The sequence below is a fragment of the Ranitomeya imitator genome, chromosome 5, assembly GCF_032444005.1.
Source record: "Ranitomeya imitator isolate aRanImi1 chromosome 5, aRanImi1.pri, whole genome shotgun sequence".
Lineage (NCBI taxonomy): Eukaryota > Metazoa > Chordata > Amphibia > Anura > Dendrobatidae > Ranitomeya > Ranitomeya imitator.
In genome coordinates, this window is record NC_091286.1 from 584,300,489 (window position 1) to 584,323,685 (window position 23,197).

Here is a 23,197-nt window from a genome sequence, read left to right on the forward strand (position 1 = left end):
TCTTGCTTGCTGGAAGCTCTGGGATGCAGAGGGAGCACCTCCGCACCGTGAGTCGGTGCGGAGGGTCTTTTTGCGCCCTCTGCGTGGTCTTTTTGTAGGTTTTTGTGCTGACCACAAAGTTACCTTTCCTATCCTCTGCCTGTTCAGTAAGTCGGGCCTCACTTTGCTAAATCTATTTCATCTCTGTGTTTGTATTTTCATCTTTACTCACAGTCATTTTATGTGGGGGGCTGCCTTTTCCTTTGGGGAATTTCTCTGAGGCAAGGTAGGCTTTATTTTTCTATCTTCAGGGCTAGCTAGTTTCTTAGGCTGTGCCGAGTTGCATAGGGAGCGTTAGGCGCAATCCACGGCTATTTCTAGTGTGTTTGATAGGTTTAAGGATTGCGGTCAGCAGAGTTCCCACGTCCCAGAGCTCGTTCTTATTATCAGTAACTATCAGGTCATTCCGTGTGCTCTTAACCACTAGGTCCATTATTGTCCTGACCACCAGGTCATAACACATGGCAACCATTATATCATCATCGATATACACATACGTACACACATACACTCGTTTTTATATATATATACTGTAGATAAATCCTTAAATGCTCAAAAAGTAAAGATCTGATGTATCTGGTGTGTTCACTGTCTAATTAATGATGGCCAATAAATAAAAGAGATTTTCTGGTGTAAGAAAGCTATTTCCAAATAACCTATCTAAGTAGTTCAATAGAGCGGATGCTCTGTTCTGCAATATATCAGCCAAGGCACAGAATGGCTATAAAGAGCGGCACTTCTTTAATGACTGTGTAAGGCTGGTTTCACATTTGCGTCTGTGCGCGCAGCGTTTGATCCGCATACATCTGCATGCTTCATGCGTACATATATTTAGCATGGTGTACGCATGGACATGCTTTGGTATGCGTTTGCATGCTTTTCCGTATGCAAGCATCTTTTCACGGTGTGTGGCTCGGTGCGGAGAACGCAACATGTTGCATTTTTTGAAGTGTCAAAAATCTGTCAAATATGTGCAGGCATGCGCATGTGGAGGAGTGCGTTAAAAACGCATTACTGTCTATGGGAACACAGGCATATGCATGTCCTTGTGTACGCATGAGTTTGATGCACTTGGGTACTTCAGACTGCCCATGTCCAGGAACTGATTGAGATACGCCCATTGAGACACACCCTCCTGGAAATATCGAATGCATGCGCATAAAATTGCAAACTAAGGCATAAAGCGCATACAAACTCATGCACACGCAATGTTCTTTTTGCCGTCATGCGTAAGCTGATGTGGATAAAAAGCGCTGCGTAAACATGCATTTGCATGCGTTTTGACATGCATTTGCATATGCAGATGATTAGCTGCGCACATATACGCAAATATGAACTTAGCCTAATATTTTATCCATCCTCTTGGGGCGCTGCAGAAAATAAAATCTTTATTGCTGGATTCACCCAGAGAGTCACCTGATTGCTGCGGATTATTGTGGTCACCTTATAGTCGGAGACCCTCTTAACAAAAGTGAATAGAAGAAATCAAATCATTCAGAAATCAGTAATGACCCTATTATTTTTTCAGAATGGAGAAGCAGATGCTATTTCTCTGGATAGTAAAGACGTTTACAAAGCTTCATTACATCCATTTAATTTGAAGCCCATCATGGCTGAAGCTCATTCTGAGAGAGGTGAGTGCTAACCTTAGTAATCACCTCTAATCATTGCCGTGAAAGAACTAAATTATTTTTATTGATATACTGTATAAGTGATAAAACCAAACTGAAAAGTCAACAGTGCCTAAAGGGCCACTGTCACACCCTCCAGCCGTTATAAACTAAAAGAGCCACCTTGTGCAGCAGTAATGCTGCATTCTAACAAGGTGGCTCTTTTAGTTTTAGGTTCAAGTATACCCCAAATAAAGCGTTTTAATACTTAGCCACAATTCCTGTCTCTAGCCAGGGAGGCGGGTCCTCACTCCCCAGCTCCAACCGCTCCTCTGCCGTCACTCCAATCTTCCGGCGCCGCCCCCTCAGCGCTGTGTACGTTTCAAAACCGGCGCCTGCGCAGTGTACTGCTGTGCTGCGCAGACGCAGTAAGCTCTGGCCGTCTGATGTCCCAGCCAGGCTTGCAGACTGCTCCTGCGCGGGCATTGCGGCCAGCCACCTTTGGAATCCCCACCCCGCACTGTGTTATGCATTATGCACAGTGCGGGGCGGGGATTCCAAAGGTGGCTGGCCGCAATGCCCGCGCAGGAGCAGTCTGCAAGCCTGGCTGAGACATCAGACGGCCAGAGCTTACTGCGTCTGCGCAGCACAGCAGTACACTGCGCAGGCGCCGGTTTTGAAACATACACAGCGCTGAGGGGGCGGCGCCGGAAGATTGGAGTGACGGCAGAGGAGCGGTTAGAGCTGGGGAGTGAGGACCCGCCTCCCTGGCTAGAGACAGGAATTGTGGCTGAGTATAAAAACGCTTTATTTGGGGTATACTTGAACCTAAAACTAAAAGAGCCACCTTGTTAGAATGCAGCATTACTGCTGCACAAGGTGGCTCTTTTAGTTTATAACGGCTGGAGGGGGTGACAGTGGCCCTTTAATGGAGATTTCCAGGACTATTTAGCAGTGGTCATCAATACCAAATCACTTGTGGTCCAGCTTCTGCCAATCCCACCGATCACAGCTCCATTCATTGCATAGTAGATGTGAATGGTATTGCAGCTCCCTCCCTTTCAATGGAGTGCGAAACAGCATGCACAACCAGACAGGATGGCAACACGATGTGCGGAGCTGTGGCAGTTCCTTTGCACAGTGGACCCCAAATCAGCTGATCTGTGGGAGAACATATAATGTGTTACTTTACCCCTTAGGAAATGGATGATTTTTCATTTTTGTGCTTTCATCTTTTTCTCTCCCTCTTCATTCTGAGAGCCTTTTTTTGTGTCCGGTTGTACTTTTTAACAGAACCATTTATGTTAACATAACATTTATGTGCACAAAGTACATCACCCAACTTTCCACACAGACTTTCCTCTGTTCCTAGCATTCTCATGGTATGTTCATGCACCCAGCTCTCCAGCCTGCTATCCTGCCTTGTCTGTCTATGAAGTGCACATAGTACATCACCCAACTTTCCACACAGACTTTCCTCTGCTCCTAGCATTCTCATGGTATGTTCATGCACCCAGCTCTCCAGCCTGCTCTCCTGCCTTGTCTGTCTATGAAGTGCACATAGTACATCACCCAACTTTCCACACAGACTTTCCTAGCATTCTCATGGTATGCCTTTCAGCTAACCCCAGCTTACCCTGTGATATTTATGACCTTGTTTACTCTGGCTTGATTGTATGCATCTGGTCCACCCTTAATTCTCTGACCAAGATGAGTAGAGACCACTCCTCTCTGCTACACACCTGAATGCACTTAGTTGTACATATATTGCATAGTACAAGTCTGCAATGACTTTAGTCTGCTGTGTGATTCCTATCAGTGTGTCCTAGAAGTGGGAAGATTAATTCAGAATTACAACCAGAATTGAACCAGAAGGGAAATGAAGGTAACTGGACACAGTCACTGTAAACAATGTTTCTGTTTGTTTTCACTTTCACCCCTATAATTCTTCACTTTTTGCAAACTCCCCTAATCCCTACTCCTAATAAAGAACTGTTCATCTTCTCTTCAATCCTCCTCATCCATCTCACCTCCTCCTCAGAACTGTTCCTTAACATACAATCCTCTGTCTCCAAGCCCAGACAGCCACCTCATGCTCTCTACTGCTCCAACCTGCTAACACTTTCTCTGCTCCTTCTCACTGCTGGTGATATCTCTCCAAATCCTGGTCCTCCTCACCACATCCCCACAGTCAGTTCTACCTCCCATACATGCTCTATCACAAATTTCCGTAACCTCTCTAACCTTATACCCGTTCGCCCAGCCCCCACTTCCCCAGTCCCACTAACAGGAGCTCTGTGGAACGCTCGCTCTGTCTACAACAAGCTTTCCTACATCCACGATCTTTTTGTTACTACCAAACTTTCTAGGGCCCCTGCTCTTCTCCATTTACACCTTTGGCCTGGGACAGCTCATAGAATCTCACGGTTTTCAGTATCATCTCTATGCTGACGACACACAGATCTACTTCTCTGGACCAGATATCACCACCCTACTAACCAGAATCCCTCAATGTCTATCCGCTATTTCATCCTTCTTCTCCGCTAGATTTCTTAAACTTAACATGGACAAAACAGAATTAATTGTCTTTCCCCCATCTCACGCGACCCCTCCAATGAACCTATCCATTACAGTAAACGGCTGCCCACTCTCCCCAGTCCCACAAGCTTGCTGTCTCGGGGTAATCTTTGACACGGATCTCTCCTTCAAACCGCATATCCAAGCCCTTTCCACTTCCTGCCGCCTTCAACTCAAAAATATTTCACGGATCCGTACATTCCTAAGCCAAAAATCTGCAAAAACCCTAGTCCATGCCCTCATCATCTCCTGCCTCAACTACTGTAACCTTATCATACAATTAGGTTCTGTAGAAGGACGTAGATCTGGGGATTTATTATGATGGAATATAGGCTGAACTGGATGGACAAATGTCTTTTTTCGGCCTTACTTACTAACTATGTTACCTCCTGCTCTGTGGCCTCCCCTCGAACACTCTCGCACCCCTCCAATCTATTCTAAACTCAGCTGCCCGACTAATCCACCTGTCCCTCTGCTATTCCCCGGCCTCTCCCCTCTGTCAATCCCTTCACTGGCTCCCTATTGCCCAGAGACTCCAGTACAAAAGCCTAACCATGACATACAAAGCCATCCACAACCTGTCTCCTCCATAAATCTGTGACCTCGTCTCCCGGTACTTACATGCATGCAACCTCCGATCTTCACAAGATTTCCTTCTCTACTCCCCTCTTATCTCCTCTTCCCACAATCGCGTACAAGATTTCTCTCGCGCATCCCCCCTACTCTGGAACTCTCCACCACAACATATCAGACTCTCACCTACCATTGAAACCTTCAAAAAGAACCTGAAGACCCACTTCTTCCGGCAAGCCTACAACCTGCAGTAATCACCGATCGACCAAACCTCTGCACGATCAGCTCTACCCTCACCTACTGTATCCTCACCCATCCCTTGTAGATTGTGAGCCCTCTCAGGCAGGGTCCTCTCTCCTCCTGTACCAGTTATGACTTGTATTGTTCAAGATTATTGTACCTGTTATTATGTATACCCCTCCTCACATGTAAAGCGCCATGGAATTCATGGCGCTATAATAATAATAATAAATAATAATAATGTACTGGAAAATGAAATAAAAAAATCCCCAGAGGGGTAGAATGATGAAAAAAAAACACAATTTGGCATTTGTTGTTTGCAAGTTTTTTTTTATGGTGTCCATAGCACAGGAAAAATGATCTGTAAATATGATTCTGCAGGGCAGTATGATTGCGGCGATACTAAACTTACATAGTTTTTTTAAATTTTTTATCTAAGTGTTGAAAAAAATTCAGAATTTCTTAAAAGGAAAAATAATTGGTTCTGTGGCCTTTTTCAAGACTTACCACTCCTTTATTTTGTATTTGATGGAGCTGTGAGTGTTTTTTTGGAGTGCAACCTGATATTTTTATTGATATTATTTTGGGTTGAATCCTACATTTTCATCTTTTCTTATAGATTTCTTTGAGGAGTTGTGTCAACCAAAATACTGCAATTCTAACATTTCAATTGTTTTTCTGTACGAAGCAGCTACCGATGGGGTTAATTAATGTACTATTTTGATTGATTTTAAAAAACAACATAAGATCTTTATTTTACATGGAGGGAAAAGAGAGGGGGATTCTATTTTTTTTATTTTTTTTAAACCATTTGTTTGCATTTTATTACGGTAGTTCTCTTAGGGGACTTGAACCTGCAATCATCAGATTGCTTGTATTATTTACAGCAATACAACAGGACTGATGTATATACGGTAGTATAAATAACAGTTTATCGTGAACACCAGCCACAAGTTAATGTTCACAGGATTAATGTCATGACTGGCCAGAGAGGCTTTCAGTAGACCCCCGGCCATCATGACTACCTATCAGCATCCCATGATCGAGTTGTGGGGTACTGACGGCATGTGGGTGGATAATGAAAATAAATAAATAAATAAATAATCTTTATTTTTATATAGCGCTAACATATTCCGCAGCGCTTTACAGTTTTGCACACATTATCATCACTGTCCCCGATTGGGCTCACAATCTAGAATTCCTATCAGTATGTCTTTGGAATGTGGGAGGAAACCGGAGTGCCCGGAGGAAACCCACGCAAACACGGAGAGAACATACAAACTCTTTGCAGATGTTGTCCTGGGTGGGATTAGAACCCAGGACCCCAGCGCTGCAAGGCTGCTGTGCTAACCACTGCGCCACCGTGCTGCCCCACGGGGAAAAGAAACATTTTTTTTTTAAAAGGGTAATACAATTAATTAAAGTTACACAAAAGTAAAAAATTCAACACAACCCAATTTTCTTATCTAGCATGCACTCTCAACCCAAAGCTATGTTCAAATTACAATCTGCCCACATGTCGGTGTCTCTATTGGGGCTTCTATTTGAAGCCCTGAAAAATGAGATCCAGACAGAACCTTTGAAGGAGCCATTCACTGTAAGACAGACATAGACATACTCAGGCCCCTCCATCTGGCGCTGTATTAACGTGGAGGAATTTACTTCTTTACATCAGTGTCATAAGAACATATTATGCAGATCTGAAAGATCAAAGAAACTTCAATCCACCAAACAACTTAATCAACTCTACTATACGAATAGTCTTTCGTGTCTAATCAATGTTTTATTTGGATAGAACATACCCCTTGTATGAGGCATCGCCAGAATGTGCTCGGAGGAAACAAAATGAAAATAGGGGCATTTGTACCAAAATGTGATGAAAAGGGAAACTACGCTGAAAAGCAGTGTCATGGCAGCACCGGTTATTGTTGGTGTCTTAACGAAAATGGTGAAGAGATCGAGGGAACAAGAACTCCACCAGGCACTAAGCGCCTAAAATGTGAAGATACAGGTATTCATCTATTCCATAAGTGTTGTTTTGACCTCATTGTCCACAATGGGTTAGTTATGCCCTTATTTTTTATAGGTTGTTATTCTTTACAATAATAATATTAATAATAATAATCTTTATTTTTATATAGCGCTAACATATTCCGCAGCGCTTTACAGTTTGCACGCGTTATCATCGCTGTCCCCGATGGGGCTCACAGTCTAAATTCCCTATCAGTATGTCTTTATAATGAGTGAGGAGTCAGTTAAGTCAGATAAAATAGCAACACTATCAATAAAACTATCAATTTAAGGCTATGTGCGCACTATGCGTTTTTGATGCGTTTTTACGGCTTTTTTTACGCCCGTAAATGCTCCAAATATGTAATGGAATACTAAAGCAAGCTAACTCAATGACAATCCTGAAGTGCTGTGGACATGATCTGTAAAATTCCGACTGTATTTGCAGCGTTTTATTTTCTGCAGCATGTCAATTCTTTTTGCATTTCTGCAGCGTTTTTTACTTTAATTGAGTCAGTCAAATCTGCAGCAATAGCGCAGGTGTAAAAAGGATTGCTTAATTGCTGCTTATTTGCGGCCAAAACGTTGCATATTGTCAGAAGAAAATGACGTCAGAAGGAGGAGGAGTGTGTGGGTGGAGAGTATGTGTGTGTTTCTGTGGGTGGCTGTGTGTGTACCCATTCTACGAACAGCCTATAGTGATTGGACTTAGGCGTCATCTGATGGAACTACTACTCCCATCCGGCTCTGTATTTTGTCTCATATAACGGAGACAGTAAGAGCTGATGATGGAAGAATAGTCTCATCATCCGGCGCCTGTGATCAACTGTAAATCTGTAAGGTTCGCCATTTCTGGGGCATCTGAGAGACGATGTTTTTAGCCTGGGGGGTGCCAATATCCATGGCCTCTTCCCAGGCTATTAATATCAGCCCGCCGCTGTCTGCATAAATGTTGCTGGTTTGGTTTTATAGGGGGACCCCGTGTCAATGTTTTTCTAGGGTTCCCCTGTAAACTAGCCAGTAAAGGCTAAGCAAACAGATGTGAGCTGATATTAATAGCCTGGGAACCTTTGGCTATTGGCTCCTTCCCAGAATATTAACATCAGCCCTCAGTCATAGGCTTTCCCTCTGCTGGTTATGAAAACTATGCGGGAGCCCACGCAATTTTATTTTATTTTTTAATAAACAGATATTGCATTTCACGCAGATTTATGACATTTGCTGTTTTGTTACAGCATACAGTTGTAGCCAAAAGTATTGACACCCCTGCAATTCTGTCAGATATTACTCAGTTTCTTCCTGAAAATGATTGCAATCACAAATTCTTTGGTATTATTATCTTCATTTAATGTGTCTTAAATGAAAAAAACACAAAAGAGAATGAAGCAAAAAGCAAAACATTGATCATTTCACACAAAACTCCAAAAATGGGCCAGACAAAAGTATTGGCACCCTCAGCCTAATACTTGGTTGCACAACCTTAAGCCAAAATAACTGCGACCTACCACTTCCGGTAACCATCAATGAGTTTCTTACAATGCTCTGCTGGAATTTTAGACCATTCTTCTTTGGCAAACTGCTCCAGGTCCCTGATATTAGAAGGGTGCCTTCTCCAAACTGCCATTTTTAGATCTCTCCACAGGTGTTCTATGGGATTCAGGTCTGGACTCATTGCTGGCCACCTTAGAAGTCTCCAGTGCTTTCTCTCAAACCATTTTTTAGTGCTTTTTGAAGTGTGTTTTGGGTCTTTGTCCTGCTGGAAGACCCATGACCTCTGAGGGAGACCCAGCTTTCTCACACTGGGCCCAACATTATGCTGCAAAATTTGTTGGTAGTCTTCAGACTTTATAATGCCATGCACATGGTCAAGCAGTCCAGTGCCAGAGGCAGCAAAGCAACCCCAAAACATCAGGGAACCTCCGCCATGTTTGACTGTAAGGACCGTGTTCTTTTCTTTGAATGCCTCTTCTTTTCTCCTGTAAACTCTATGTTGATGCCTTTGCCCAAAAAGTTCTACTTTTGTCTCATCTGACCAGAGAACATTGTTCCAAAACATTTTAGGCTTTTTCAGGTAAGTTTTGGCAAACTCCAGCCTGGCTTTTTTATGTCTCGGGGTAAGAAGTGGGGTCTTCGTGGGTCACCTACCATACAGTCCCTTTTCATTCAAATGCCGACGGATAGTATAGGTTGACACTGTTGTACCCTCAGACTGCAGGGCAGCTTGAACTCGTTTGGATGTTAGTCGAGGTTCTTTATCCAACATCTGCACAATCTTGTGTTGAAATCTCTTGTCAATTTTTGTTTTCGGTCCACATCTAGGGAGGTTAGCCACAGAGCCATGGGCTTTAAACTTCTGAATGACACTGTGCACGGTAGACACAGGAACATTCAGGTCTTTGGAGATGGACTTGTAGCCTTGAGATTGCTCATGTTTCCTCACAATTTGGTTTCTAAAGTCCTCAGACAGTTCTTTGGTCTTCTTTCTTTTCTCCATGCTCAATGTGGTACACACAAGGACACATGACAGAGGTTGAGTCAACTTTAATCCATGTCAACAGGCTGCAAGTGTGATTTAGTTATTGCCAACACCTGTTAGGTGCCACAGGTAAGTTACAGGTGCTGTTAATTACACAAATTAGAGAAGCTTCACATGACTTTTCGAACTGTGGCAATACTGTTAATAAATTTTGTCCACCTTTTTTATGTTTGGTGTGGAATTATATCCAATTTGGCATTAGGACAATTCTTTTTGTGTTTTTTTTTCATTTAAGACAAATTAAATGAAGATAATAATAACAAAGAATTTGTGTTTGCAATCATTTTCAGGAAGAAACTGAGTATTATCTGACAGAATTGCAGGGGTGTCAATACTTTTGGCCACAACTGTATGTAGGTTAATTATGTCAATGCTCCTACATAGGCTGCTGACTGAGTGTGTGTGTGTGTGTGTGTGTGTGTATCTTTATTTAACATTAATGAGGGTATCTGGCTGAAGAAGTTGAATAAGGAAATGACATCACACTTCTTTTTTTAATAATATATCTTTATTAGCTCTATGGATTTACAAAAATGCATGAAAAACGCAGGCAAAAATGCATAAAAAACTAGCGTATTTTCAGGTGCGTTTTTCTGCCAAGAGATGCAGAAACTATGCAGAAATGTCTGCAAGCAAATACGCAATGTGCGCACATATAAGGTTGGGAAAAAACATTCCGTATAATAAATAGCAAGTGGGTGTGAGTAGTCTTTTCTACAAAATTTGGGCAGCTTCATGTCTTTAGGGGGAATACATTGGGAAGTTGTAGAAATTTTTAAAGATAAAGCCGTGTGCACTACTACTAGTGGTGCCCAGGTAGGTTCCCACACCATGTGATACTAAAAGAAAGAACCTGGCACTCAACTTAATGCTCGTGAGATTTTAATGGTAGTAGCCAAAAAACGTTTCGGTCCTATATCTGGACCTTCATCAGTTGAGACAAGCGGGGATTCCGTGTCTGGACACAAGCACAGCACCTATCAGCGTTAATAAGTCCAGTCTGTGTGCCTAAACCTATCTGCGCAAATACCAGACGCAGACCATGCTGTGCCTTATATGACACTACAGTCATTCACTTTTTCATCATAGTACGTAACTGATGAAGGTCCAGATATAGGACCGAAACGTTTTTTGGCTACTACCATTAAAATCTCACGAGCATTAAGTTGAGTGCCAGGTTCTTTCTTTTAGTAGAAAGTTTTAGTCTGCTTGTCCAGGTAAAGTAGAGATGGTGAGGACATATTGGGGAGCCAAGAGGCTTATTCCTGTGAGCGAAGAGTGCATCAGCCGTTTGAACATAGATTTGCCAACAACACAAGGGGAAGAAGTTGCAACATTGAAGGGAATCTAAATCCTGTTGCTTGAGTGTAAGATCTGGGGTCCATACTTTTTTATCAATCATTGACTGTAAGTGCTGTGAAGAAAATTCATATTTGGACTCCTTACCAAACATTTTTATGGTTCCACATATTCTCTGTTGGTTGCCATATACAGTGCCTTGCGAAAATATTCGGCTCCCTGGAACTTTTCTACCTTTTCCCACATATCATACTTCTAACAAAGATACCAAATGTAAATTTTTGGCGAAGAATCAACAAGTGGAACACAATTGTAAAGTTGAATGAAATTTATTGGTTATTTTAAATTTTTGTGGAAATTCAAAAACTGAAAAGTGGAGCGTGCAATATTATTCGGCCCCTTTACTTTCAGTGCAGCAAACTCACTCCAGAAGTTCATTGTGGATCTCTGAATGATCCAATGTTGTCCTAAATGCCTAATGATGATACATATAATCCACCTGTGTGTAATCAAGTCTCCGTATAAATGCACCTGATCTGTGATAGTCTCAGGGTTCTGTTTGAAGCACAGAGAGCATCATGAAGACCCAGGAACACAACAGGCAGGTCCGTGATACTGTTGTGGAGAAGTTTAAAGCTGGATTTGGATACAAAATGATTTCCAAAACGTTAAACATCCCAAGGAGCACTGTGCAAGCAATCATATTGAAATGGAAGGAGTATCGTACCACTGCAAATCTACCAGAGATCTAGAGATCCCTCTAAACTTTCATCTCAAACAAAGAGAAGACTAATCAGAGATGCAGCCAAGAGGCTCATGATCACTCTGGATGAACTGCAGAGATCTACAGCTGAGGTGGGACAGTCTGTGCATAGGACAACAATCAGTTGAACACTGCACAAATCTGGCCTTTATGGAAGAGTGGCAAGAAGAAAGCCATTTCTTAAAGTTATCCATAAAAAGTGTTGTTTAAAGTTTGCAACAAGCCACCTGGGAGACACACCAAACATATGGAAAAAGGTGCTCTGGTCAGATTTAGGTGTTAGAATGGCCATGTCAAAGTCGAGACCTCAATCCAATCGAGAATCTGTGGAAAGAGCTGAAAACTGCTGTTCACAAACGATCTCCATCAAGCCTCACTGAGCTCAGGCTGTTTGCCAAGGAAGAATGGGCAAGAATTTCAGTCTATTTTATTATTATTATTTATTTATTTATTTATATAGCACCATTAATTCCATGGTGCTGTACATGAAAAGGGGTTACATCAAAATACAAATATCATTTACAGTAAACAAAACTAACAATGACAGACTGATACAGAGGGGCGAGGACCCTGCCCTTGCGGGCTTACATTCTACAGGATTATGGGGAAGGAGACAGTAGGTCAAGGGTTGCAGTAGCTCCAATGGTGTTGAGGTGGCCGTGTGGTCTTTACAGGCAGTAAGCTTCCTTGAAGAGGTGGCTTTTCAGGTTTCTTTAGAAGGACCCAAAAGTAGTGGATAACCGGATGTGTTGGGGCACTGAATTCCAGAGGATGGGTGATATTCGGGAGAAGTCTTGGAGGCGATTGGGTGAGGAGTGAATAAGCGTAGAGGAGAGGAGGAGGGCTTGGGAGGACCGGAGATTACATGAGGGCAGATATTGAGAGATTAGTGTGGAAATATACGGAGGAGAAAGATTATGGATGGCATTGTAGGTCAGTGTTAGTAATTTAAACTGGATACGCTTGGAAATTGGAAGCCAGTGAAGGGATTTGCAAAGAGGGGAAGCAGGAGTGTAGCAAGGAGAGAGATTAATTAGTCGGGCAGCAAAGTTAAGGATGGACTGGAGGGGTGCGAGAGTGTTAGAAGGTAGGCCACATAGGAGTATGTTGCAGTAGTCCAGGCGGGAGATGATTAGGTCATGCACGAGCATTTTGGTAGAGTGTGGGTTGAGGAAAGGACGGATTCTGGAAATATTTTTGAGCTGGAGGCGACAGGAGGCGGCGAGAGCTTGGATGTGTGGTTTGAAGGGCAGAGTTAAGGGTTACTAAGAGGCAGCGGATTTTGGGGACAGGGGAAAGTGTAATTTCATTTATTTTGATAGATAGATCAAGTAGGGAAGATATGCAAGATGGAGGAAAGATAATGAGTTCAGATTTGTCCACATTGAGCTTGAGGAAGTGAGAGGAGAAGAAGGAGGATATGGCTGATAGTCACTCTGGGATTCTGGAGAGCAGAGAGGTGACATCTGGGCCAGAGATGTAGATCTGAGTGTCATCGGCATATAGATGGTACTGGAAGCCATAGGACCTTATGAGTTGTCCCAGGCCGAGTGTATAGATTGAGAAGAGTAAAAGCCCTAGGACAGAACCTTGGGGGACTCCAACAGAGAGGGGGCGAGATGAAGAGGTAGTATGGGAGTAGGAAACGCTAAATGTGCGGTTGGAAAGGTATGAGGGGATCCAAGATAGGGCAAGGTCTTTGACCCCAAAGGAAGAGAGGATCTGTAGTAGGAGGCAGTGGTCAACTGTGTCGAAGGCAGAGGACAGGTCTAGGAGGAGGAGTATAGAGAATTGCCTGTTAGCTTTGGCTGTAAGTAAGTCCAGTATACAGGCAAAGATGCTTACCTGTTCAAGGCCTCCAACAATTGCACTAACCAGGGTGCAGCAGACCCAAGTTAAGATGGCAAATACACAGGTGCAATAATACCGATAACGCAGCCACCCTACAATGAGGAATTGGCCACTAGGTGCACCTGTGCAAACAAATATTTGTTTGCACAGGTGCACCTAGTGGCCAATTCCTCATTGTAGGGTGGCTGCATTATCGGTATTATTGCACCTGTGTATTTGCCATCTTAACTTGGGTCTGCTGCACCCTGGTTAGTGCAATTGTTGGAGGCCTTGAACAGGTAAGCATCTTTGCCTGTATTCTGGTGTTTTTTTGTTTAGAATAGTGGAGGTCTTTCCTCTTATGGTGTTTTTTTTCTGTAAGTAAGTCATTAGTAATTTTGGTCAGGGCAGTCTCAGTGGAAGGGTGGGGATGGAAGCCAGATTGTAGGTTGTCGAAGAGAGAGTTAGATGCAAAGTGAGAGGAAAGTTCAGCATGGACTGTTGTGAATTCTGTGGCAGAGCTCCCTCCTGTGGTCACAAGTGGTACTTCGGCTGGTTCTCTCTGTGAGCTTCCGTTGGTGGAGGAAAGTGGTACTGTGGCTTCTGAGTTTCCTTCCTCAGGTGATGTGGTGAAGTCGTTAGGTGCTGCTCTATTTAACTCCACCTAGTGCTTTGATCCTGGCCTCCAGTCAATGTTCTAGTATTGGACCTGTTTCCTCCTGGATCGTTCCTGTGGCCTGCTGCTCTGCATAGCTAAGTTCTTCTTTGCTATTTGTTTGCTGTTTTTTTCTGTCCAGCTTGTCAATTTGTTTTTTACTGCTTGCTGGAAGCTCTGGGACGCAGAGGGTGTACCTCCGTGCCGTTAGTTCGGTACGGAGGGTCTTTTTGCCCCCTTTGCGTGGTTTTTGTAGGGTTTTGTGTTAACCGCAAAGTTACCTTTCCTATCCTCGCTCTGTTCAGAAAGTTGGGCCTCACTTTGCTAAATCTATTTCATCTCTACGTTTGTCTTTTCATCTTAACTCACAGTCATTATATGTGGGGGCTGCCTTTTCCTTTGGGGTATTTCTCTGAGGCAAGGTAGGCTTATTTTCTATCTTCAGGCTAGCTAGTTTCTCAGGCCGTGCCGAGTTGCATAGGGAGCATTAGGCGCAATCCACGGCTGCCTTTAGTGTGGTTGGAGAGGATTAGGGATTGCGGTCAACAGAGTTCCCACGTCTCAGAGCTCGTTCTTGTTTTTTGGGTTTTTGCCAGGTCACTGTATGTGCGCTGACCTCTATGTCCATTGTGGTACTGAATTACCTTTCATAACAATGGACGTGCTGCTCAAGGAGTTTGGAAGCAAATGGGAGCAAAGATATGGGGCGATAGCTGGACATACCGCTTGGGTCAAGAGATGGCTTTTTGAGGATTGGTGTGATTGTGGCATGTTTAAAGGCAGAAGGGAAGGTACCAGAAGTTAGAGAAAGGTTGAAGAGATGGGTTAGGGATGGGATTAGTGGTGAGGTTGGGGAGGAGGTGGGATGGGATGGGGTCAAGTGCACAAGTAGTGAGGTGTGATTTGGAGAGAAGATGAGCAAGCTCCCCTTCAGAGATTTTGGAGAGTGAAGTTATGGGGTTTGGGCATTGGTCTCTCATAAATAAACACCTATAAGAAAAGGCACCACACAAAAGTAACCATATAAAAACCATATTGGTCTCTCATACAAAGCTTTTGTGGTGGTTGGCCAAGAAAGACTTGCCTTGTTTGGTCTATCTTATTTTTGAAGTGCGTGGCAAAGTCCTCAGCAACAATTAGGGAACTCGGAGGGGGCAGTGGTGGGTGGAGGAGGGAGTTAAAAGTGTTGAACAACTGTTTGGGGTTGTGGGATAAGGAAGATACGAGGGTTGTGAAGTAGGCCTATTTAGCAGAGGTGAGAGCTGATTTGAATGCCAGTGTTGCTTGTTTGAGTGCAGTGAAATCATCTTGTGAATGCGTTTTCTTCCATCGCCGTTCTGCAATTCTGGATATTTGCCAAAGCTTTTTAGTGATGTTATTGTGCCAGGGTTGTCTATTGGTTCGTTGCACTCTGCTATGCATGAAAGGGCCAACCGTGTCAATAGCTGATGCAAGAGTGGCATTGTAGAAAGCAGTGTCAGTGTCTGTGTCGTGGAGTGAGGATATAGAGGACAGTGGTAGGATAGAGCCAGAAAGTGTGTGAGTGTCTAGGTGTGCGAGGTCCCTGCTTGGGTGCGCATGGTGCTGGACATGGGTGACAGGTGAGGAAGACAAGGATGAGAAAGTGAGTAGATGGTGTTCAGATAGAGGGAGAGGGGAGGTTGTGAAGTTAGATAGGGAGCATAAACAGGTGAAGACCAGGTCTAATATGTGTCTTTCTGTGTGGATGGCTGAGGAGGACCACTGAGTAAGTACAAAGGATGAAGTAAGGGACAGGAGTTTGGAGGCTACTGACTGGTGGGTGTCAATGGGGATGTTGAAGGCACCCATGATGATGGTGGGAATGTCAGCAGACAGAAAGTGAAGGAGCCAGGTGGAGAATTGGTCAATAAAGTCATTGGTTGGGCTCGGAGGTCGGTATATGATGGCCATTTATAGGTTGTAGGGGGAGTAGATGCGGACAGAGTGGACTTCAAAAGAGGGGAGGATAAGAGAGGGTAGAGGTGGGATTGGGTTAAAGGTACAGTTGGAAGAAAGGAGAAGGCCCACTCCTACACTATGTTTGTTGCCAGGGCGAAGAGTGTGTGTGAAGCTGAGGCCACCGTAACATAGTGCAGCAGGGAAGGCTGTGTCAGAGGGTGTCAGCCATGTTTCGGTGATGCCCAGAAAGAAAAGATTACGAGAGGTAAAGAGGTCGTGAATCACGTGGAGTTTATTGCAGATGGAGCGGGCATTCCATAGCGATCCAGAGAGAGGGTGTAGGGGGGTGGGCATCATGGGCACGGATTTGAGGTGGGCAAGATTTCGGGTGTTTATATTGGCTTGGGAGCGATAGGAGGGGGTAGTAATGGGAGGTATGAGCTGTGGGGGCCCAGGGTTTTGAGATATGTCACCAGCAGTAAGGAGAAACAGAGAGAGACAGAGCAGGTGCGAGAAGGAGAGTGGGCAGCTTGTTTTGTGTTTTATTAGGAGAGATGTGAGGTTGAGCAGGTCAGCAGAGGAGTTCAGGTGGGGAGGCAGGAGGGAAGGATAGATTATTACTTAGTTCGAGGGTGCTGGGTTTTGAGGATAGCAAAGGAGAGTGGGGAGTAAGGGAGCCAAAACTGTTAGCGCGTATGTCAGCATGATGAGAATAAGTGTGGCGGAAAGGGAATAAAATTAATTACATTTATTAACAGTGGTTAATCTTACCTTCTGTTCACTTCTGGCTCATTTCTGGCATATTTCTGCTATCATATTTGCTGTTATCCTTTTAGAGACAGACCAAGGTCCAGACAGACCTGTGTCTCTGAATTTATAACAGGCTAAGTGCTCATGAAATAGGCCAGGTGTGATCAGGGGGGAGGGGCAGCAGGAAGACTGGTCACAGACACAGGAGGGGATTAATTAGAAGTCAGAAGGGAAAATGCAAGGGGAAATAGATCCAAATGGAAAGATAAAGCCAAACTGTGTATTGGCATCAAGGAATTAAAATGAGAAAACATGCAGGGGAAAAAAATAATCATAGCAGCCAGCGGACATACCAGGAAGAAATAGCAGGGTGAGGAAGATCAGGAAAGTTGGGTGATGGGGATGGGATTGGAGTAGCAGCCAGCGGACATACCAGGAAGAAATAGCAGGGTGAGGAAGATCAGGGAAGTTGGGTGATGGTGTGGGATTGGGGTAACAGCCAGCGGACATACCTGAGGGTGAAGCAGATAAGTTGTCAGATTGATAGCAATAACAAAGCATAGCAAAAATAAAAATAAAAATGAAGCATCTATAGCAGGGGGTTATTTTTCTGGCATATTTCTGCTGTTATCCTTTTAGAGACATCCTTATAGAGACAGACCAAGGTCTCTTGATGTACAAAACTGATAGAGACATACCCCAAGCGACATGCAGCTGTAATCGCAGCAAAAGGTGGCGCAACAAAGTATTAAGTTAAAGGGGCCGAATAATATTGCACACCCCACTTTTCAGTTTTTGAATTTCCACAAAAATGTAAAATAACCAATAAATTTCGTTCAACTTCACAATTGTGTTCCACTTGTTGTTGATTCTTCACCAAAAATTTACATTTGGTATCTTTATGTTTGAAGCATGATATTTGGGAAAAGGTTGAAAAGTTCCAGGGACTAATACTTTCACAAGGCACTGTAAAATATTGCCCTTAAGGAGACTATATCCAGACACAAGGAAGATAATCGGGAGCAGTGCGCAAATGATGTACCGTATATACTCGAGTATAAGCCGAGATTTTCAGCCCAAATTTTTGGGCTGAAAGTGCCCCTCTCGGCTTGTACTCGAGTCACGGTAGCGGTGGGGTCGGCGGGTGAGGGGGAGAGGGCGCTGAGGCATACTTACCTAGTCCCGGCGATCCTGGCGCTCCCCCTGCCGTCCCACTGTCTTCGGGTGCTGCAGCTCTTCCCCTGTTCAGCGGTCACGTGGGACCACTCATTAGAGAAATGAATATGGACTCCACTCCCATAGGGGTGGAGCCGCATATTCATTTCTCTAATCAGCGGTAACGGTGACCGCTGATAGAGGAAGAAGCTGTGGCACCGAAGACCAGCTGTCCGGGAGAAGGAGCGGGACGCCGGGAGCAGGTAAGTATCACATAGTCACCTGTCCCCGTTCCACACGCCGGGCGTCGCTCCATCTTCCCGGCGTCGCTCCATCTTCCCGCATCTCTCCGCTCTGACTGTGCAGGTCAGAGGGTGCGATGATGCATATAGTGTGCGCGCCGCCCTCTGCCTGATCAGTCAGAGCGGAGAGACGCCGGGACGAGAATCCGGGACCTGCAAGCAAGAGAGGTGAGTATGGCATCTTTTTTTTTTATTGCAGCAGCCACAGACAGGATTATATATACCGGTAGCACAGCTTTATAAGGAGCATCTATGGGGCACAAATGAACGGTGCAGAGCACTATATGGCAGAGCTTTATAAGGAGCATCTATGGGGCAATAATGAACAATATGGAGCATTATATATGGCAGAGCTTTATATGGAGCATCTATGGGGCACAAATGAACGGTGCAGAGCACTATATGGCAGAGCTTTATAAGGAGCATCTATGGGGCAATAATGAACAATATGGAGCATTATATATGGCAGAGCTTTATAAGGAGCATCTATGGGGCAATAATGAACAATATGGAGCATTATATATGGCACAGCTTTATATGGAGCATCTATGGGGCAATAATGAACGGTGCAGAGCATTATATATGGCACAGCTTTCTATGGAGCATCTTATGGGGCAAAAATGAACGGTATGGAGCATCTATTTTAATTTTTGAAATTCACCGGTAGCTGCTGCATTTTCCACCCTAGGCTTATACTCGAGTCAATAAGTTTTCCCAGTTTTTTTGTGGCAAAATTAGGGGGGTCGGCTTATACTCGGGTCGGCTTATACTCAAGTATATATGGTATCTTCTGTTTAAAAAATTCCCTTCAGAACTAAAATTTCAATTTAAGGGATCATCTGACTTATTTATAGTATATGAAAGTCCAGTGCTTCAGGACCCCCCTTGCCCAAAGTAATATTTTCAGGATACCACCTCAGGGCTGGTGATCTGAGGTGTTACCCGGGGAGAAATGGGTAGGTTATCAATTTTGTACATGTCTTTGCCATACAGTGACCTGTTCATTAATTGTATTTACATTTTCTGCACATTGCATTCCTTATACTATGCTTAGTGAAAGCTTTACAGGTTTTATTTCCTGTAACCAGTGCAGGTGCCATTGGTAACATTACTGATGCTGCCGCTTCTTAGGTTTCCATGTGTATATACCTCGCCTGTTTATCACCTGAATTGATTCTAACAATATCAGCATATGTTTTTTGCCACTTTGGATGTATTTCAATAAACTTTGCTGTCTATTTTATCTAGTGGACTTTGGACTCCAAGTTTCTTGCAGGACATATATCAATAAATATGAAGATGTACAATAGTGGTAATATGTTTCTATCATTCTGTGTTCATCAAATCTTACTTATCATATCTTCATTTTTAGCAAACAAATATCCCTGCTTGAAGGAACGTCAGAAACTGCTCAGTGCTAAACCTTCACCAACAGTTTTTGTGCCGGAATGTGATGAAAAGGGCAACTATCGACCTCTACAGTGCCATGGATACTGTTGGTGCGTGGATGAATATGGGGAAGAGATTTTTGCTTCCAGAACTTTCCCTGGAAAACCGCCAAAAACATGCGTTGCTTCTGGTAACAATCTACTCTACTGTTCCATCTTCCACACTATATTGTAATAGTGACTCTGACTACACGGCATCACTATAAGGCCTCATACTCACTTGCGAGCAACTCGGATGAGTCTCGCAAGCCAATACCCTGCACTGCGCCCCGCACTCAGGAGCGGAGCGTGCGGCTGCATGTATTGCTATGCGGCCGCACTCTCTGATCTGAGTGCCGGGTGCAGTGCCGGGTATTGAGTATGAGCCCTCATGATTTATCACTGATAATAATACATAGTCTCAATATAATTGTGTAATGCCATGAAAACCCATTGTTGGGCTCCTTGTTATTATATGTTGAAATGACAGAGAACACGGATCTAAGCTCGGACTACATCAGCTCTCATGGACCAAGAAATATTTGATGAAAGTACAGGATGAAGTTAATCTTACAATATTGCCATAAATATGCTAATATAATAATACCACCTCTTCTATATTTGTTTTATCAGGTGAAACGCCCTGCATAAAAGAACGTAATAATGCATTCAGCACAGCAGAACCTTTACTAGGAGCCTTTGTACCGGACTGTGATGAAAAAGGCTACTTTAGTCCATCGCAGTTCCACGGCAGCACCGGATACAGTTGGTGTGTTACCAAGAATGGTGAAGAGATAAAGGGTACAAGGACTGGACCGGGGCAGACACCCCCTACGTGTGAGGTCCGAGGTGAGGAACTACAGAATATGTGTCACAAGGTTTTTTGCAATTATCACCATTTGCCATGGCAACGTTAGGGTTTGTGCAATCCACAGATTCTAACACTCTTCCTTCGAACTCCAATGATAGCTATGATCAGTGCTGAGTGACCCGGGCGTCATCTCAAAAAGCTGAAGCTCCTATGCTGGTTAGTGGAGCACCCGCTAGGACTGTGGGGTACTCGGGCCAGGTCTGGTGGTACTTAAATGGAAAGGTCACAGCAGCTGTGACCCGGTCCGTGGCCCTGGGCGTCTGATTAAAGGGGATGAAGTGTAGTGGCAAATAAAGTCCATGGAGAAATGTTCGTGACGCCTCCTGTGGTACTCGGCCAGGGATGGCCGATGTTGCTTAAAGGGGACCACTGGGGCGGATGGTGTTGTAGCAGAGTTGGTATAGCTCCCCACAGGTAGTGCTTAGTCTGAGGGCTACCAGTGCAGTTGGTAAGGGATGATAGATGGTGGAGTGAAGAACTGAGGGTGCAGGAAATAATTCGAGGACACAGGTATTGCAGTTTCCTTTACACTTTACTGGTGAAATTGCAGGTGCAGTCTGGGGCACAGGTTACAGGTGTTGATGGGGTCCGGGCAGCCTGGGAGCATCTTGGGATCCACCTTCCTTTTGCGCTGTGCTCTCTGTCCCTTGCTGCCTGAAGCTTTACACAAGTTCCTTTTAGTGTCTGTGTTTCCTAACCCGTATGGTTGACAGCAAGAGCCTTGCATGAGCACTGTCTTCTCACTGGAAACCCCAGGCTCCTGACTTGCTGTGGTGCCTCCAGGTCTTAGAAGGGCCAGGATACCTGCAATCTCCTGCCCTCAGGTTCTAGCTGCTGGGCTTTTAGTACCCGTGCAACCACTGACTCTGGTGTCTGCTTTCCTTTGCTCTTAATCCTGGGAAGAGCTCAGTCACAGCTCTACTCCCAGTCTCTCTCCTCACACGCTTCCTCTCCCTTCACTCTCTCACACTGAACTCTCTAACCCCGCCTACAGACCAGGCCTAGCAACCAGGCAATCCCCACATGTATTTATGCTGGCTAAGGCCTCTTTCACACTTCCGTTGTGGGGCCTCCATTGCAATCCGTCATTATGGGCAAAAACGGATCCTGCAACTATGCTTGCAGGATGCGTTTTTTGCCCATAGACTTGTATTAGCGACGGATGGCCACACATTGCGTCCATTGTGCAACGGATCCGTCGTGTTTTGGCAGACCGTCGTCACAAAAAACATTCAATGCAACTTTTTTGTGCGTCGCGTCCGCCATTTTCGACCACGCATGCGCGGCCGAAACTCCGCCCCCTCCTCCCCGGACTGCAGAATGGGCAGCGGATGCGTTGCAAAACTGCATCCGCTGCCCACGTCTTGCAGTAATTTCACAACGTCCGTCGGCCTGACGCATTGCGACGGACCCGTACCAACGGAAATGTGAAAGAGGCTTAACAGATGTATATCATTCAGCTGCGGCTGAGTATACTCGCTCATCACTAATGCCTATATTAAAAGGTCATATACATCCCAGAGGGTGACAGATTTACTTTAAGAGAAAAAATAAAGGAACAGCACAACATAAATTTCTGCAAAAACATATAATAGAATTTACTAATACAAAAATGTCAGGAGGAATGTGAGTTACTAACTCAAACAAACTGCTGTTAGGGTTGGCGGAACGCACTAAATAAAATATAATAATAAAGTGCCTTTGCCACCCGGGGTCCACCGTGCACAGATGTAAAACTGCAGCTAATGTGAACAATGGCGAACTAAAGGTGGCGAAATAGCAACCTAAATGAACAGTGTTATCCATCACACTGTGTGAACAGAACACTAAGTAGCAAGCTCAGTTACTGCACAGAGCGGCAACGTACCACAGAGCACTGAGTGCTACACCCTGTTAAATGTCACTGGAGCACGGCAAATAATGACGCTAGATACAATCCCTATTAAGCTCACAGAGGATCGAAGCTCACTAACGGAGCAGGTAGCATACAGTGATCATACAGTCAGCAACGGCACACAAAACAACTCCTCTGCGAAGGTGCCGGAATTATAACGGCTTACAGCCGACCCTGAGCACATGCAGACACAGACCACACAGTTGCAAAGTTCATACACACATGAACATAACTTGATACTAGCGCACAGGCGTGCCCCATTGAGAGCCTTTTATACCTTAAGTTCAAGACCAGAAAGACAGGACCTTGCCTGTGGACCAATCTGAAGCTGCCACATCACCAGAGCAGCTGATGTCCGAGCACCAATGATAAGGTGCCACATCATGGACATGCTCAGTAGGGTGAAATCTGGAATTAGGCTCCAGAGCACAATGCTGCACGTGTAAACTGGTAGTCACCATAGGCTTAGCTGGAGAGCCAGCAATAACTACACATATAGCATGAGCCTGGGCAAGGTGCTGGGACCAAAGTATGTGCTGAGCAGTCATCCCAACGCCCGAACCTGAATGGGAGGCCCCTGTACCAGACAAGGCATGGGATCTATCCCATGCAGCGGGAGAATCCTGGCACCTAACATTACACCCCCCTCTAACATCCACTCCCTGGCGTCATTTGCTATGCTTAAAAGCCTCCATATGCTGGGAGGCATGAATGTTTTTGCTGGTTGGCTAAAGCTCTAGATGGTA

General features: G+C 44.5%; 1 protein-coding gene across 1 annotated transcript in view; it reads left to right on the top strand.

Annotated features, from left to right (window-relative positions):
* LOC138638537 (saxiphilin-like) overlaps positions 1-23,197 on the top strand; it is a 160,193-nt gene that overhangs the window by 24,862 nt on the left and 112,134 nt on the right. The window contains exons 3-6 of the mRNA XM_069727917.1: positions 1,568-1,673; positions 6,835-7,050; positions 19,632-19,838; positions 20,320-20,535. Of these exons, the coding sequence (XP_069584018.1) occupies positions 1,568-1,673; positions 6,835-7,050; positions 19,632-19,838; positions 20,320-20,535 (745 nt within the window). The remainder of the gene's footprint in view (positions 1-1,567; positions 1,674-6,834; positions 7,051-19,631; positions 19,839-20,319; positions 20,536-23,197) is intronic.